Raw genomic sequence first — 16,460 nt, 5'->3', positions numbered from 1 at the left:
TCTACAATATAACCAAAATGTATGTATCCACATGTATTTACTTATTTTCGGGTACACTGGTTAGACCCCGGCTACACTTGGCATAATCGTCAGGATGATGGATTCATCATCCTAAGTGGCGGGCGTGGTGAGAGAGATGGCCAGGCTGCCTTATGGTAGCTGGCATTAATCCAAAAGTTTAATGATATGCACATTTGTTCAGATCCCTGTTGCATGCCTTATTGATTAAGCTATCACTTTCCTGGAGGGTGGGGCCAATTGGGCCATGTTAGGACATAGGACATGGAAACAAGGCTAAACAAATCAACTATGCATGAAAACATAGGATCTGAGGTGCAGAAAAATGGCAGCAGGTGCTTTGGACTGATAAGCGGTACAATAATGAAATTCTGGAGGCAACACTGAAGCATGGTGGAGGTTCCTTGCATGTCAGGGGCTTCATTTCTGCATATAGAGTTGGAGATTTGGTCAGGATCAATGGTGTCCTCACTACTGAGTAATATAGACAGATTCTTATCCATCATGCCATACCATCAGGGAGGCGTGTGATTGACCCCAAATTCATTCTGCAGCAGGACAACGACCCCAAACATACAATGTCATTAGGAACGATCTTCAGTGTACAGAAGAACAAGGAATCTCGAAAGTGATGTTTTGGCCCCCACAAAGCCCTGATCTCAATATCTTGGAGTCTGTCAGGGATTACATCAATAGACAGAAGAATTTGAGGCAGCCTACATCCACGGATGATCTGTGGTTAGTTCTCCATGATGTTTGGAACAACCTACCTGCCGAGTTCCTTAAAAACTGCGTGAAAGTGTACCTAGAAGAATTGATGCTGATTTGAAGGCAATTTGGATATTTATTTTTTTTACATCCTGTTACCAGAGCAGTGCAGTGTTACCATAGTGACACTGCACTACTCTAGGGAAGTGATTGGGATTTTTTTTGCACTATAATTGTTAATACAGCCATGATGGCTGTATAAGCAATCATTTCTTACCGTTCTCAGCTGCATTCATGCAACCATTGACCAACCAACTACTGTGATTGGCTACAGCTATCTCATGGTACAGGGAGGCTAGGCTTGGCCCTGTACTATGTGATTACTGTGACCAAACACAGATTTTACATTAGTTCTCAATGGCTGTGTGAATGACAGCAATGTTTACTATTGAACATGTGATCGCTGTGAGCAATCACATGGTACCAAGACAGAGCACAGCCGCTCAGTACTCGGATCAGTGATCAGCTATGTCTGATGCACCCCCCAGGGGCATGCACGTTCTGGGAGGATGTAAGGGTACAACCTCCTAGAATGACGCCTGTCCCGCGCGGCCACTGTACATATATATGTTCCAAAGGTGAAGCTATCCTTTAAATGCAGAACATTATACCTAGAGATTCTAAAGTTGTACACAGGAGGTTAAAGAGGAGGTCCAGCCTGGGTGAAAAAAATTTAAAGACAGCAGCTACAAATACCGTAGTAATATTAGGGCACTTACCTGTTCAGGGAGTCCACGATGTTGGCACCCCAAGCTGATCTTCGGATTAACTCCCAGGTGCTGCCGCCTTTTGGCTTCACCTCTGGTTCCCTATTGCGCATGCGCGAAGCACGCTGCGCTTTCTAATTGGCCTGGTGGCGGGGAAGGAGGAGGGAGGCCGAACTTCCGGGAGATCGGACCGCGGCCCATCTCCCGGAAGTGGGGAAGGGGACCTGTCAAAGAACGGGTCCCAGCCCTCCCTGAAAGGTGCCAAATGTGACACCAGAGGGGGGGGAAGCATATGAATGGAAGTTCCACTTTTGGGTGGAACTCCAGTTTAACTATGAAAAACTATTACTAACATAAATAGTAGAAAAAAAACTACTCCTCTTCAGAACAGATTCAGAACAGTTTATTTTTGACATTTCCAAAAAAGGCTGATTCATTTCACATATAGATTTATTTAATATATAAAAAAGGAGACTTCACATGTGAAGATTTTGATACAACTCTTTTCTGACCATGCCCAACTGGGCAAGCTCAGTGTAAAAAAAAACAAAAACAAAAAAAAGACAAAAGGAACTAGTTTTTAGTCCAGGAGAGAGGCTGGACATTGCTATAAAGGACATCAGGAACAATGAGAATGTACTGCAGTAAAAAGCATACAAAAAAACTCACTGAACTGCCATTTTCTGAATTCAGGAACATCAAACACCTGTAAAACACTGTTGGCAATTTATAATTAAAACTAAAACTTCTGAAAGCTTACTTTTGGTTCTGCTACATCAGTCGGCAAACTGGGGGACATTTTATAAACATTGAGTAATGAAACCAATGAATGTGGAAATACTTTCAGAAATTCATCGGCACAGATTTTGTACTTAAGGTAAACCTGTGACTAGACTATGGACGTATAAATATTCTGGACAAACAAGGCCTTTAAAACAAGTCTGCATTGACTTCTGTAGCTCATGCACTGATGAGTAATTCATTCTCAAAGGCACTGGCATGGCAGCTCATCTCTTCTAGCTTCCTCTTTGCAGCCTGCCATCTCTTTAATGTAAACAAACAGCAGGCGTTGTAAACACTGCAACTTAATTTCTGTTGTAAACTTTGAGGATGAATTTTGACACAGTACCTACATATACATAGGTCAATGAGGGCTGGTTTTAAAGCTCATTTACTGCTCGTTAACAATATACTGTATATGAAAGTTTAATGTCCATTTCCTAGCCACAAGTTTACTTTAAGTCCAATTTTTACTCTAAATTGATTTTAGGATAATGTCATAAATGCACCAAGCCAGTTTTCCCAAACTAGTAAAGGTAACAAACGTGAAATCTCATACTGTTAAACTTTTGGGGGCATGAAACGCAATTTGTTTGTAATAAACCCCTTTCCAACTTCATTCGAATAAAGAATGGTTGTAACTTGTCAATTGCTTACGAGCGTACCGCCATATAGCCTTCCACTTTCTTCATACCACAGTCTGCATATTGGGGCTAACGTATAAAACTGGTGGAAAAGTGAAGGTTTGGCCTAATGCAAATACTTGTGCTTGTCTTTGAACACACATCTGAAAAATAGCTGGAAACTGAACACAAGGGAGGTACTTTTCTGTTTTCACATATTAGCACCACGGTTGCATACACGCCATCATTACCTATGCGTGCAGTACTCTATTACCTAACAACAAATCCAACTGAAAGAGTAATAGCTCTTAACTGATATTGAGATGGATTTGAACATTATTTGGACATAAATAACATCTTCTAAAACAGACAGTTCAAACACCTGCAGGACGACAAGGTTAAAAGAACTGGTTGGTTTCTATAACATGTAAGGAGCTTATGGTATAAGGAACCAAGGAGACACATCCTTTGTCAGTATCCTTTGTTAATTTATAGCCATGCAGGCTGCAATACTTAAACTGTGGGCGTTTTTTCCATAGTGGAGAACTTTAGGCCTCATTTTAAGCCCTGCCCAAAACCATAACTATATTTTTGTTAAATGTCAACACTGAAGAGAGACGTAATTGTTCTATTATTAAAGACGTATACCTTTGTGTTTCTGATTGGAAGAAATTAGGCTGTTAATGCAAAAGAAAAATCCTTTTCGGACACTCAATACTGAAATGATTACTTGCATGAATGAATAATCTAATTGATTTTATAGAATAACTTTATCTAAGTGAGACATGAGAACTTGATCTCTAACCCTATGTTAGAATGCTTCAATTCCTGATATCATATGACACACAGAGAATTCTTCAGGCATTCTAAAGTGGGGGGAGCTTAAGCAGAACCCTTTTGTGTTCAAGACTGCTTTACTCAAGGCTGGTCTCGGGTAAGTGCTATCTACAGCCACCATTCTGTTTACAAGGAATCGTCACTCAGCAAATGTCTTCGGGAAGTGTTGTGTTCCTTATTCAGCACGTCACAATAATGACCAGCTTCAGACTCGCCTTGGAAATTTTTTGGAGCGTTTATCAAGATGCGGCTTGTAGGTGGGAAAACAAACATTATTTGGTCCCGATAAAATAGATCACAGAGGAAATCTTGCATTTCGTTATCCCAAGATATGTCATCTGGAAAGTAATCCTCAATAGGAGGTTCTAGAAATGATAGAATACCGAGTCTCTCAGAGGAAGAAAAACTCCGAGGCTTTGTGGCAAGTTCCCAAGGAATGACATTTTTTTTCTTTGTTTAAAAGTGCTCAGCTTCACTAGGATTCCATTGTATGAATATATATTGATTTATAGCAGTTTATATAAAAAAAAGGAGTTTTGAGGAGCCTGGGAGTCAGGCTTGCAGAGGTCATGGCTGCAGAACGGGTGTTATATTAAGCTGACAGTTAGGGCAGTCTCCATCCTCCGCAGCACATACTTCGCAAAGCACGCCATGTTGGCACTGTAGCATTGCTCTATTCTGGTCCTGACACTTGTGACATTTTACTGATTGGAGCTGATAAATTGCCTACAAGGAAATAATAAAAGACAGTGAGAGAACGATTTGGTCATAACAACAATAAAATACAATTTATATAAAATAATAAAGGAAAGGCAAAATGCCAAAAAAGAAAAATATATTATATGGCCATATGTTTATGGAGACCTTGTTATGAGCTTGTTGTACATCCAATTTCAAAACCATGGCTATTAAAGTGGACTTTGTATCTAAACATCAAGGTACACTTTTTCAGTGAGGGCCCTCTCCCCTTTAATTATCTGCACCAAAAAGGTACAAAAAAAACATGTGGGGGGGGGGGTAGTTAAAGCATTTGTTAACCCAAAAAAAAAAAAAAAAAGGATCCTGCTCCTTTAAAGCATGTTATATGACACAGTGCTTGTGCTGTGTCATTTGGCTCCCTGTAACATCTTAAAAACCAGGCTGATCCTGCCAGTTTCTCCCCCCCCCCTGTAAACTGACCACGGTGTATCATGGCTGCTGAGCCCTGACACCGGTCAGTTTAGGTGCCTCCGTCATCCGCAGCCTTGCTGTCTCCTCTCTGCTCCTGTGTCCTCCTCCCCCCTCCCCGCCTGTCAGCTTGTGACAGGGCCGCCCCCCCCCCCCCCCTCCCGCTGCTTGCATAAGCTGCTTGCACTGTCTCCTATTGTAGTGTCCTCCTCTGTGTGTGATTTATAGAAAAAGAAAAATGCTGTAAATACCTCATTTCAGAGCAGAGATCCATGATCACATGACCGGCCGGCTCTCTCCTCCTTCTCCTCACCTCCCGACTGACGTCAGCGGGGGAATCCCGGCCCCTCCCACTGCATCTGTCAGAGGAGGAAAGGAGAGAGCCGGCCGGTCATGTGATCGTGGATCTCGGCTCTGAAATGAGGTATTTACAGCATTTTTTTCTTATAAATCACGTTGATGTTGCATACATGTTAAAGTGGCTTAACAACCACTTTAACAAACTTCCCTTACCCCCATGGTCCCTAGACAAGGAAGACGTTGCCATCTTTCCAGCAAGATATCAAAGAATGCAGAGTACCTCAAACTTCATGAGAAGTCTACAATGCACAGTGCTGTAGCAAGATCTAGTTACAAATTTGGGTACTTGGCATTCCCCCAGGATCTGCAGTATTGAAGCCAGGGGAAAGTTAAGTGTTTTATGACTTTTTCACCCAAAGGTGCTTTTTTACCTTTTTGCTCAACAGATTAAGATGCGGTATGAATGACCCCATACACCAAGGGTGCCCAACCAGTGGCCCAGGGGCCACATGTGGCCTGCGGAGCCCTCTGATGTGGCCCGCGACCTCCTGCTCTGGGATGGTGGGTTTGCAAGCCCAGATTGCGGCTTGTTGACCCATCCCAGAGCATCGGCGTTGTAAATGAAGCCAGCGGTAGAGGAAGCACAGCTGCGGAGGGAGCAGAGCCACATAAGCCAATGCTTCCTGTATAGCGCCGCCTCCTGTCACAGGTGGAGTAATACCATGTGCACTCTGCCACGTCTGGCAATACCTGAATGGAAGACTGTTATTAAAGGTAAGTTTGTTACTTTAACTCACAGTGTATTTATGTATGGGCATATCTGTTCTGCAGTGGTTACTGGGCTGATTTCAAACTTATTTGCAGGTGTAGTGCACCTGCAGGATACCTGCACTGAGCCACAGACTTCTGTTATTACCTGCAGGTTTGGTGCGCTTTCAAAAAATGCACCACACCTGCATAATATAATAGAAGTCTATCGCAAAGTGCAGATAACCCGCAGGAAAGCCACACGGGTAAACTGCAGCGCATCAGTGTGAAAGCAGCCTTAGGCCCCTTTCACGTGATTGGTCCAACCCAATCAGAGCCTCCATTCACCTATATAGAGTGGCAATGGCAGATGAAAACCGACTTGTGTCCATTTACACCCACCTACCTCCAATCCAATCCGCTAAAAAAACTGAAGGAAATCCATCCCCTTCTGTCTGGGCAGATCAGAGGGCCCATAGAGTAGAGTGGGGTGTGTCCGTGTTCAATATGCAATGCAGAGTGGACACAGACCTGTCATCCGCCCACTCTGCTCATTGTAGCCCAGGACCAGTTACCAAGCCGCTTAAGTGGCCCTCGCTCTTCAAAAGGTTTGGCACTCCTGCGATACACACTGCGGCTGCTAATCAGCATTTAAAATTCCCAGAGGTGTTCAATAAGGTTAAGGTCAGGGGTCTGTACAGGCCAACCATGTTCCTCCACAGCATAAGCTTTAAACAAAGAGGTTGATTTCGTTAGACTGGAGAGTGCAAAAGCTTGTGCAGCTCTGCATAGAAAACAATCATCTTCCAGGTTTTTTGTCAAATCTTAATTGAAGAAGCTGAAATTAGAAGCTGATTAGCTACTATGGACAGCTGTACCAGATTTTGCACTCACCGATTTTAGTAAATCAACCCCACTGTCTTTACGGACTTGACTTTGTGCACAGAGGCACTGTCATGCTGGAATTAAAGGGGCATTCCACAAACTCTAGCCACAATTGTCTATTGTCTATCACAATTGAGGTGTTTGAAACATCAACATCATTGGACCCTACAAGCATCAAGCTAATTAAGAATGAAATTGAAACCTAACAAAGACAACTGCAAAAACTTGCCATGAACAGGAAGCAAAAAAAACTCCAAAAGCTACACCAAGAGCGGACCTTTTGGATACAACCTAAACAACACAAAACAAACACAAACTCTATAACTCCTGCTATCAGCAACTTGGAACCCAATCCAGAATCCCAACGTATCCCTTTCCACACCAGAAATAACAGTCCTCTCCAAAGGCCTCACATTCTGCCCAACCACCAAATTGGATAATTTACAGGTATTGTCAGATACTTCAGGAATTCTTCAGGAGACTAATGCCCTGTACACACGGTCGGATTTTCCGACGGAAAAAGTGTAATCGGATTGCGTTGTCGGAAATTCCAATCGTGTGTGGGCTCCATCTGACTTTTTCCGTCGGAATTTCTGACACACAAAGTTTGAGAGCAGGATATAAAATTTTCCGACAACAAAATCCGATCGTTTAAATTCCGATCGTGTGTACACAAATCCGATGCACAAAGTGCCACGCATGCTCAGAATAAATTAAGAGATGAAAGCTATTGGCTACTGCCACGTTTATAGTCCCGACGTTTTACGTCACCGCGTTCAGAACGATCGGATTTTCCGACAAATTTGTGCAACCGTGTGTATGCAAGACAAGTTTGAGCCAACATCCGTCGGAAAAAATCCATAGATTTTGTTGTCGGAATGTCTGATTAATGTCCGATCGGGTGTACAGGGCATAAGGCTCAAAGAATATTTTCACTGTAATGAAAGGAATCCTAGGACAATAGGAGGTGACAAAAAGAAAAAGAACAGCAACTTCAAACCTCCACAAGGACGCAACCCCAAACTGGATACCTATATTGACAGCTTCAGGCTGTCTATACAACACTATACAACCTTTCACCACTGGAGCGAAGGGCTGTACACGATCTGCGCAATAATCACACCATAACCAACAAACCAGAAGACAAAGGGGGAGCAGTCGTTGTGATGGATAAGACAAATATGTACAAGAGGGCCAAAGGAAGCTGGCAAATACTACTTACTACAAAAAACCGGATTATGATCTGACCCAGGATTTTACTAAGCAATTAAAAGGTCTCAATACAACAATACCAAGCCACCTACATTCAGAACTTATCAATGCGATTCCAGATAATCCAGAAATTGAAGACTTCTACATGCTGGCTAAGATTCACAAGCCAGAAAATCCAGGCAGACCCATTATAACAGGTATGAATACACTTACCTAACATATCTCAGGCCTTGTAGAAAACATGTTAAAACCGTTAGTCATGAACACTACTAGTTTCCTGCAAGACACCACTGATTTTCTGAACAAGCTTAACAATATACAACAATTACCACCAAAAAGAGAAATGAAAAATGAATCCGCACAATAGATATAGGTACAGATAGGATATAGAACTGCTGCCTCTACAGGTACAGTTCCACCTAAGTGGAATGTACTGAAATAAAAGTAAAACAAATGTAGGTGTGGCGCTGTTCTAGTAGAGTGGATAATTAATGATAAAACCACTTTAAAGAAAAACTAATTGACAGTGGATTGTGAAGGTGTCTGGATGGTGTTACAACCTCTGGCGACTATTTAGCAATGTGGTTTCAGTAGCCAGAGGAAATAATTCAATGTGTTTATAGTATTTCATATGTGAATTACCCCTGTGAATGCCAACCAGCCATTAAATTTATGCTATTTCCCAGTTTTGTAATGGGGTTACATATAAAAACATGACCAATATAATAGTATATAATATAATATCACATACAATGCATAAATAAATCTAGTAAAAGTGCATATGCAAAAAAGTGCTTGGAGGAAGAAAAAGTGTGCTAATTAGCAACAATAAGCTAATTGACAAAGTGACTTGTGCTCAAAAACAAAAAACCAGTGCTTGCTGGAAAAACAATATTGTTTTTAAAGGTCTTCTTATATGGCAAAGTGATTTTGTGCTCAGAAAGAACCAGTCCTTATAAAAAGACAATATTGTTTAAAAGGGTCTTTCTTGTTCAAGTGCTGGCTTGGCTTCTTAACCACCTGCCGCCCGCCATATAGCAGAATGACAGCGGCAAAGTGGTTTCAAAATCCTGACTGGACGTCATATGACGTCCGCAGGATATTGAGCCGCTGCGCGCCCCCGGGGGCGCGCATCGCGGCGATCGTTGTTGCGGGGTGTCAGTCTGACACCCCGCAGCACTGATCTAGGTAAAGAGTCTCTGACGGAGACTCTTTACCACGTGATCAGCCGTGTCCAATCACAGCTGATCACGATGTAAATAGGAAGAGCCGGTGATCGGCTTTTCCTCACTCGCGTCTGACAGACGCGAGTAGAGGAGAGCCGATCAGCTTCTCTCCGGACAGGGGGGGTCTGTGCTGATTGTTTATCAGCACAGCCCCCCCTCGGATCCTACCCAGGACCACCAGGGAAGCCGCCCAGGACCACCAGGGAAGCCGCCCAGGACCACCAGGGAAACCAGTCACACTGGACCACCAGCTATGCCCCCTAGACCCCCAGGGACATACTAATCATAAACCAATACTAATATAAACCAATCAATGCCCAGGCAGCTGCCAATCGGTGCCCACTCCAATGCCTACCACCAGGGATGCATATCAGTGCGGCGTATCAGTGCCACGTATCAGTGCCCATCAGTGCCGCCTATCAGTGCCCATCAGTACCGCCTATCAGTGCCGCCTGTCAGTGCCCAGCAGTGCCACCCATAAGAACCCATCTTTGCAGCCTTTCAGTGCCCATCAGTGTCACCCATCAGTGCCGCCTATCAATGCCCATCAGTACTGCATATCAGTGCCGCCTACCAGTGCCGCATATCAGTGCCCATCGTCAGTGCCCACTCATTGGTGCCACCTCATCGCTGCCGCCTTATCAGTGCCTGTCAGTGCCGCCTTATCAGTGCCCATCAGTGAAAGAGAAAACTTACTTATTTACAAAATTTTTAAACAGAAACAAAAGCAAAACTTTTATTTTTTCAAAATTTTCGGTCTTTTTTTATTTGTTTCGCAAAAAATAAAAACCGCAGAGGTGATCAAATACCACCAAAAGAAAGCTCCATTTGTGGGAACAATATGATAAAAATTTAGTTTGGGTACAGCGTAGCATGACCGCGCAATTGTCATTCAAACTGCGACAGTACTGAAAATTGGTCTGGGCAGGAAGGTGTCTAAGTGCCCTGTATTGAAGTGGTTAATCGTGCTCCTAATGTGCATATACTGTGACCGCGCAATACCCCTGTAGGGGTGAGGCTATTCAGTGAGTGTATGCACATTAGGAGCACGATTAAGAAGCACCATCACCAAGCCAGCACTTGAACAAGAAGACCTTTAAAAACAATATTGTTTTTCCAGCAAGCACTGTTTTTTTTGTTTTTGAGCACGTCACTTTGTCAATTAGCTTATTGTTGCTAATTAGCACACTTTTTCTTCCACCAAGCACTTTCTTGCATATGCACTTTTACTAGATTTATTTATGCATTGTATGTGATATTATATTATATAATATTATATTGGTCATATTTTTATATGTAACCCCATTACAAAACTGGGAAATAGCATAAATGTAATGTCTGGTTGACATTCACAGGGGTAATTCACATATGAAATATTATAAATACATTGAATTATTTCCTCTGGCTACTGAAACCACATTGCTAAATAGTTGCCAGAGGTTGTAACACCACCCAGACACATTCACAATCCACTGTCAATTAGTTTTTCATTAAAGTGGTTTTATCATTAATTATCCACTCTACTAGAACAGTGCTACACCTGCATTTGTTTTACTTTTAATTACCACCAAAAACACTTCTAGTTGCTATGGATGTAGAATCTCTGTACAGTAACATCCCTCACAAGGATGGGTTAGCAGCATGACACAGATTCTCATCATCCTCAACAAACCACAAATACACGGCTGAGGATGTTATACAGCTCATCGATTTAATTCTTACACATAACTACTTTACTTTCAACAATGGCATCTATCTCCAATGTATGGGTACTGCTATGGGAAGTAAAATGACACCCCAATATGCAAATTTATTTATGGCTGACCTGGTGGACAATTTCCCAAACAGCATGCAACAAAAGCCATATAGATATTACCACTATATTGATGATATCTTCATGATATTGACTGAAGGTGAAGAAAATCTAAAATAATTTTACTCATTGATCAACACTTTTCACCCATCTATCAAACTAAAAATGGATTATTTGAACAACACATGTCAACTTCCTAGACACTACAGTATACATCAGGGATGACAAGCTTCACACGTCGATATACAGAAAACCGACTGACCGATGCAGCTATCGCCATAATTCCAGTTTTCACCCCCAACACACCAAACGAGCCATCATACACAGCCCAGATACCACCGAATATGTTCAGACCCAGAAGACAGAGATAAACAGCTCAGAACACTGGCAGACTCCTTCCATAAGAAAGGTTACAAAGACAAAACCATCAACAACAGCATAAACACAGCCTTGAAAACCTGAAGAGAAAATCTCCAATACACAGAGAAAAAAATAAACAACCGAGTACCTCTAGTCACCACATACAGCCCAACACTAGAAGGGATCAAAAAGGTAATCAAAGATTTACAACCCATTATAACAGAGGATGAAACTCTGAAAAAAATATTCCAACAACCCCCATTATTGGCGTTCAGGCAACCACCCAACCTCAGACATAAACTAATCAGCAGGAAACTCCACTCAGATTATAAAGTCACAAATAATGGAAGCAAACCCTGCAATAAAAAACGCTGCAAACTGTGCAACCAGATCAATCTATCCAAAAGTGTCACACACACAAATGGGACCTTCAATATCACTGGATCATACAGTGGTACCTCCAGTAATGTGGTGTACCTCATCCAATGCAACAGGTTTAGCAAAGGATCTTATGTTGGTGAAACAGGACAGAAGTTACAAGTGAGGATGAATTTGCACAGACATACCATCAGGGAACATAAGGAAGACAGTTTCTGCACACCTGTGGGACATCATTTCTCACAACCGGACCACACTATAGAAGACCTCAATGATTTCATTCTTAAAGAGAATTTCAGAACTATCCAGGAAAGGAAAATGTTTAAACTAAGAATGATACTTCTTTTTGACACAAAACACAATGGCCTAAATTTAGATATTGGTTTCCTCACCCATTATACTACAGTTTTATGACCCCCTCTGTGACTATCACCCCCCCCCCTCCAGTCTATAGCTTTTCCTCTGTCTTATCTCACTTGCTGATAGCTTTATTAACATTGCCATTAACATTGATTTGTATGTGTTTGTTTTTCTTTTTCCGTTCCCTCAGAGATTTTTTTTTTTAACATTTTACCTTCTGCTAAAACTTTCGTGAATCAGTACTGCTTGGACCTTGAAGAAGGGGACACACCCCCAAAGCTTGTCCATGAAAAATTATGTTAGTGCAAATAAAAAAAAGTATCAGAGACAGTAAAGTATCAGGGACAGTACTCAATTTTCTCTGTCACAATTGTCTAAAAAGCATAAGCAGTATTCTTTACTGAAAACATCTAACGCATATATTCTTTAGGGATGTCCACATACTTTTGACCACACTATTAGTATTGTCCCCCTTTAGTTATGCTGAGAAATGTTTTAGCGTTACATGCACTTGGCTCTGGATCTACAACAGAGAAAAGAAAGCAAAAGCATTTGTGTTTTGTACAAGAGGTAGAAAGGAAAGGCGAATGTAATAGCCCCCCTTTAACAATTTCAACTTCTGCCTGCTTATTATGAAGAGGGCCCTACAATCCATAAGTGAATCAAGTGACGAAACTCTGCAGTATGGACACATTAAAATTAGAAGAAAAGAGGTTTAACCTTAAACTACGTAGAGGGTTCTTTACTGCAAGAGCGGCAAGGATGTGGAATTCCCTTCCACAGGAGGTGGTCTCAGCGGGGAGCATTGATAGCTTCAAGAAACTATTAGATAATCACCTGAATGACCGCAACATACAGGGATATATAATGTAATACTGACACATAATCACACACATAGGTTGGACTTGATGGACTTGTGTCTTTTTTCAACCTCACCTACTATGTAACTATGTAACTATATGAAAGATTACCAGATACTTGTAAATGGAGGACAGTAAAAATTCTGCTCAACAGCCATCTCTTGTACAGCAGGTAAAACTAATCTTTTACTGTAGAAAAATACAAGACAGAACACAAGGACATGGTTTATGGGGAAACTAGAATGTCTTTCAGTAAGCACATATTTAAATCTGAACTCCAGGCAGATATAAAAGACACAAATGAGTGCAGCTCATTACATTTATTTAAAAAAACAACTAGAGTAAGTACCTGAATTTGAAGTGGTATTAGCCTTTTGCAAATCTGCTATACAGCAGTGCTCCGACTAGATGGAGAGAAAGGATTGGGAGTCAATCAGGTGTGCTGTATGCAAATATGTTAACAAGGATCTGATAGAAAGAGAGAGCAGATTGGGTACATGGATGATCTCGTCAAACTGTGGATGCTCTTTTACTGTCCAGTCATAAGGCTGGGGATGAGTAGATTGGGTAGAAGGATGAATACATCAGACTGCTGATGCTTACTGTCCACTTAAAGGGCTAGGGATGAGCAGGTTAGGCAGAGACTCTCATACGCTTTTGCTTCCCACTCAGGGGGCTGGGGATGAGAGAGGACACCTCTGTATTCCCTAACTGAAAGTGATGTCACCCACTCGGGTGTGTTGTGTGATGGAGCTGGGTAAGCCTCAGGACTCGTAAATGCAAATCTTTGGCAGGTAATCAGCTCCCTTATATGTATTTCATCTGTGCATTTAGAGGTTTGCCTGGAGTTCAGCTTTAATATATTACTTTAATTTTTACCTGCACATAATTCTTGGTGTAAGTTTCACTTTTTTAACCAAGCAGCGGCTATTTCCATGACTTTATGGGACATAAAAAGGTGTAGATTCTGTCTGTATTGACTAAAACACTCAGCTTCACTAAATAACATCTGCAGAGATAAAATTTGTTAGACCTGACACGTAGACTGCAATGACCAGGTAGAAAAGAGTAAAGCAACTTTGTGCAACACTACTAAAAAGAGCCTGCAAATGCAATAACCAAATATAGATGGCATTGTGTACATATTAAAATGCATACACAGAAGTAGGTGTTTGAAAACTAACAGATTCATAAACAAGTATGATTTCCACTTGAGTCATTAAATAAAGTTAGATATTAAAGACTAAATTCACCTTTTGAAAAAAATTATAATAAATGTACATATTTTTGCAGGTAAAAAAAATGTGCATTTATTATTTTTTTTCTAAGGAGCCTTCAGAGCATTACTTCCCCGATCAGCAGATCATGGATGCAATGCCAGGATCCTGCAGACTCTTATGCCGCGTACACATGATCAGAAATGCCGCCAGCAAAACTCAGAGAGCTTTTTGTCGGAAAATGCGACCGTGTGTATGCTCCATCGGTCTTTTGCCGGCGGAATTCCAGCCAGCAAAAGATTGAGAGCAGGTTCTCTATTTTTTGGTCGGGAAAAGTTCCTATCCGAAAATGCGTTCGTCTGTATGCAATTCGGACGCGCAAAAAAATCACGCATGCTCGGAAACAATTTGACGCATGCTCGGAAGCATTGAACTTAATTTTCTCGGCTCGTCCACCGCGTTCTTGACGGTCGAAAGTTCAGAGAACTTTTGTGTGACCATGTGTATGTAAGGCAAGCTTCAGCGGAATTCCGTTGGAAAAGCCATCCAAATTTTTTCTGACGGAAATTCCGATCGTGCGTACGCGGCATTAGAATAGCTGTCTGCCCATACCTCAGATACAGGCATACAGTAACTTGAGAGCAGAAAGAACAATGAAGTACGAGAGCGCTCACTAGTGCCCTCACAGTTAATTGAGAACTACAAGCCATTAGTCGTAATGGACAACAGTACTTGTAGTCTATTCATTCACAGGAAATTGTGGTGGAGCCTCGCACTGTTTTAAATTGTGACAGTGGGTGTGGGGAGAAGATCCCACCAACACTACCTGGTACTCTGTGGTATGGAGGAGCATGTGACCCAGAAGAGTCACAGAGCAGTTGTGCTCATAACTTCAGTGATTAGTCTTCAGTCACATTGGTCTGTCTACTGGTGAGGCCAGAGATGATGGCAAACTAGCACAATGCATGTCATTCTAGAACTTTTTACCTTTAACTACAGCCCATAATACATGCCCGTGAACGCAGTAGGTTGAACCTAACACCCATTCACAAAACATAAGAATTTTTATACTGGCTGGGCCATGGGTCAAGTCTTACAGGGAAGCTAAATGTAATTGTTTTCTGTATTGGAAAATTTAGAAATTTCAATTATGCCTAAGCAGTACTCAACATTTTCCCTTCAATTGCATCTGAAAAAAAGCAGTGTACTTCCTAGTATGTGAGTGTGCCTAGGCAACCTTGTGCCCATAGCCTCATAGCTGTATATCTGCAGTGTATTCTCCCTACTAGGAAGAGGAAGCAAAGCCCTGCCTCTACCAAGATGATTACCACCATACAAGGTGCAGAACAAGACAGCTGCAGGAAGACCACAGGCAACACAGGTAGCTAGCCTTTTGGTCTCTACCTGCTTTTTTTTTTTGCACAGCCTCCAAAGTTTAGTTCCTCTTTAAGCACTTGCCCATCGCAATACGTATATATACGCTGCAGATTGCAAGTAGTTTAAAAGGATTATGGCTGAAGATATCAGCCATAACCCAGGTACATTTTCCTGCAGCTGGCTTTCTCAGGAAAGCATTCTGAACGGCCACTGGAATGTTTTCTGTAGCGACCCCCCCCAGTGTATCTTAGGCTTACTGTTCGCCCGAGAAACGATCCGGCTGCTCCCATAGGTGCTCAAAGAGTAAATTCTCTTTGATTGACTCTATGGCCTTGAAGGACCAGAGTGACATCATGCGTCACTTCCGGTCCAAGCTGAAAGTAAATACATTTTTTTTTTTAGGCAAAAGATCAATTTTTTTGACCCAAGATCTCTCCATAAAGAGGACCTGTTATCTTTATTTCTATTACAAGGGATGTTTACATTCATTGTAATAGGAATAAAAGTGAGAAAAAAAAATAGGGATAGTGTAAAAAAAAAAAAAATTTAAAGCACCCCCATCCCTCTGTGCTCGCGAAACGCATATGTAATTCTAGCGCTAGACCTCCTTTATAACTCTAAACAGGTGACCTGTAAAGGCATTTAAAGCATCCCCTAAAGAGATTTTTAAGTACCATAGTTTGTCTCCATTCCACGAGCGTGCGTAATTTTAAAGGGTGACATGTTAGGTATCTATTTACTCGGCGCAACATCATCTTTCACATTTTACAAAAAAATTGGGGTAAATATTGTGTTTTGTTTTTTTCTAATTCATTAAAGTGTATT

At 41.7% G+C, this 16,460-nt stretch overlaps 1 protein-coding gene across 2 annotated transcripts in view; it reads right to left on the bottom strand.

Moving 5' to 3' along the window:
- Positions 1-1,874: 1,874 nt before the first annotated feature.
- UNK (unk zinc finger) overlaps positions 1,875-16,460 on the bottom strand; it is a 94,001-nt gene continuing 79,415 nt past the window's right edge. For both annotated transcript variants that reach the window (XM_073608137.1, XM_073608138.1), the window contains one exon: positions 1,875-4,459. In XM_073608137.1, coding sequence (XP_073464238.1) covers positions 4,301-4,459 — 159 coding nt within the window. In that variant the 3' untranslated portion in view covers positions 1,875-4,300. The remainder of the gene's footprint in view (positions 4,460-16,460) is intronic.

The sequence above is a fragment of the Aquarana catesbeiana genome, linkage group LG12 (assembly GCF_042186555.1).
Source record: "Aquarana catesbeiana isolate 2022-GZ linkage group LG12, ASM4218655v1, whole genome shotgun sequence".
Lineage (NCBI taxonomy): Eukaryota > Metazoa > Chordata > Amphibia > Anura > Ranidae > Aquarana > Aquarana catesbeiana.
This window is presented reverse-complemented; position numbering and strand designations above follow the sequence as displayed.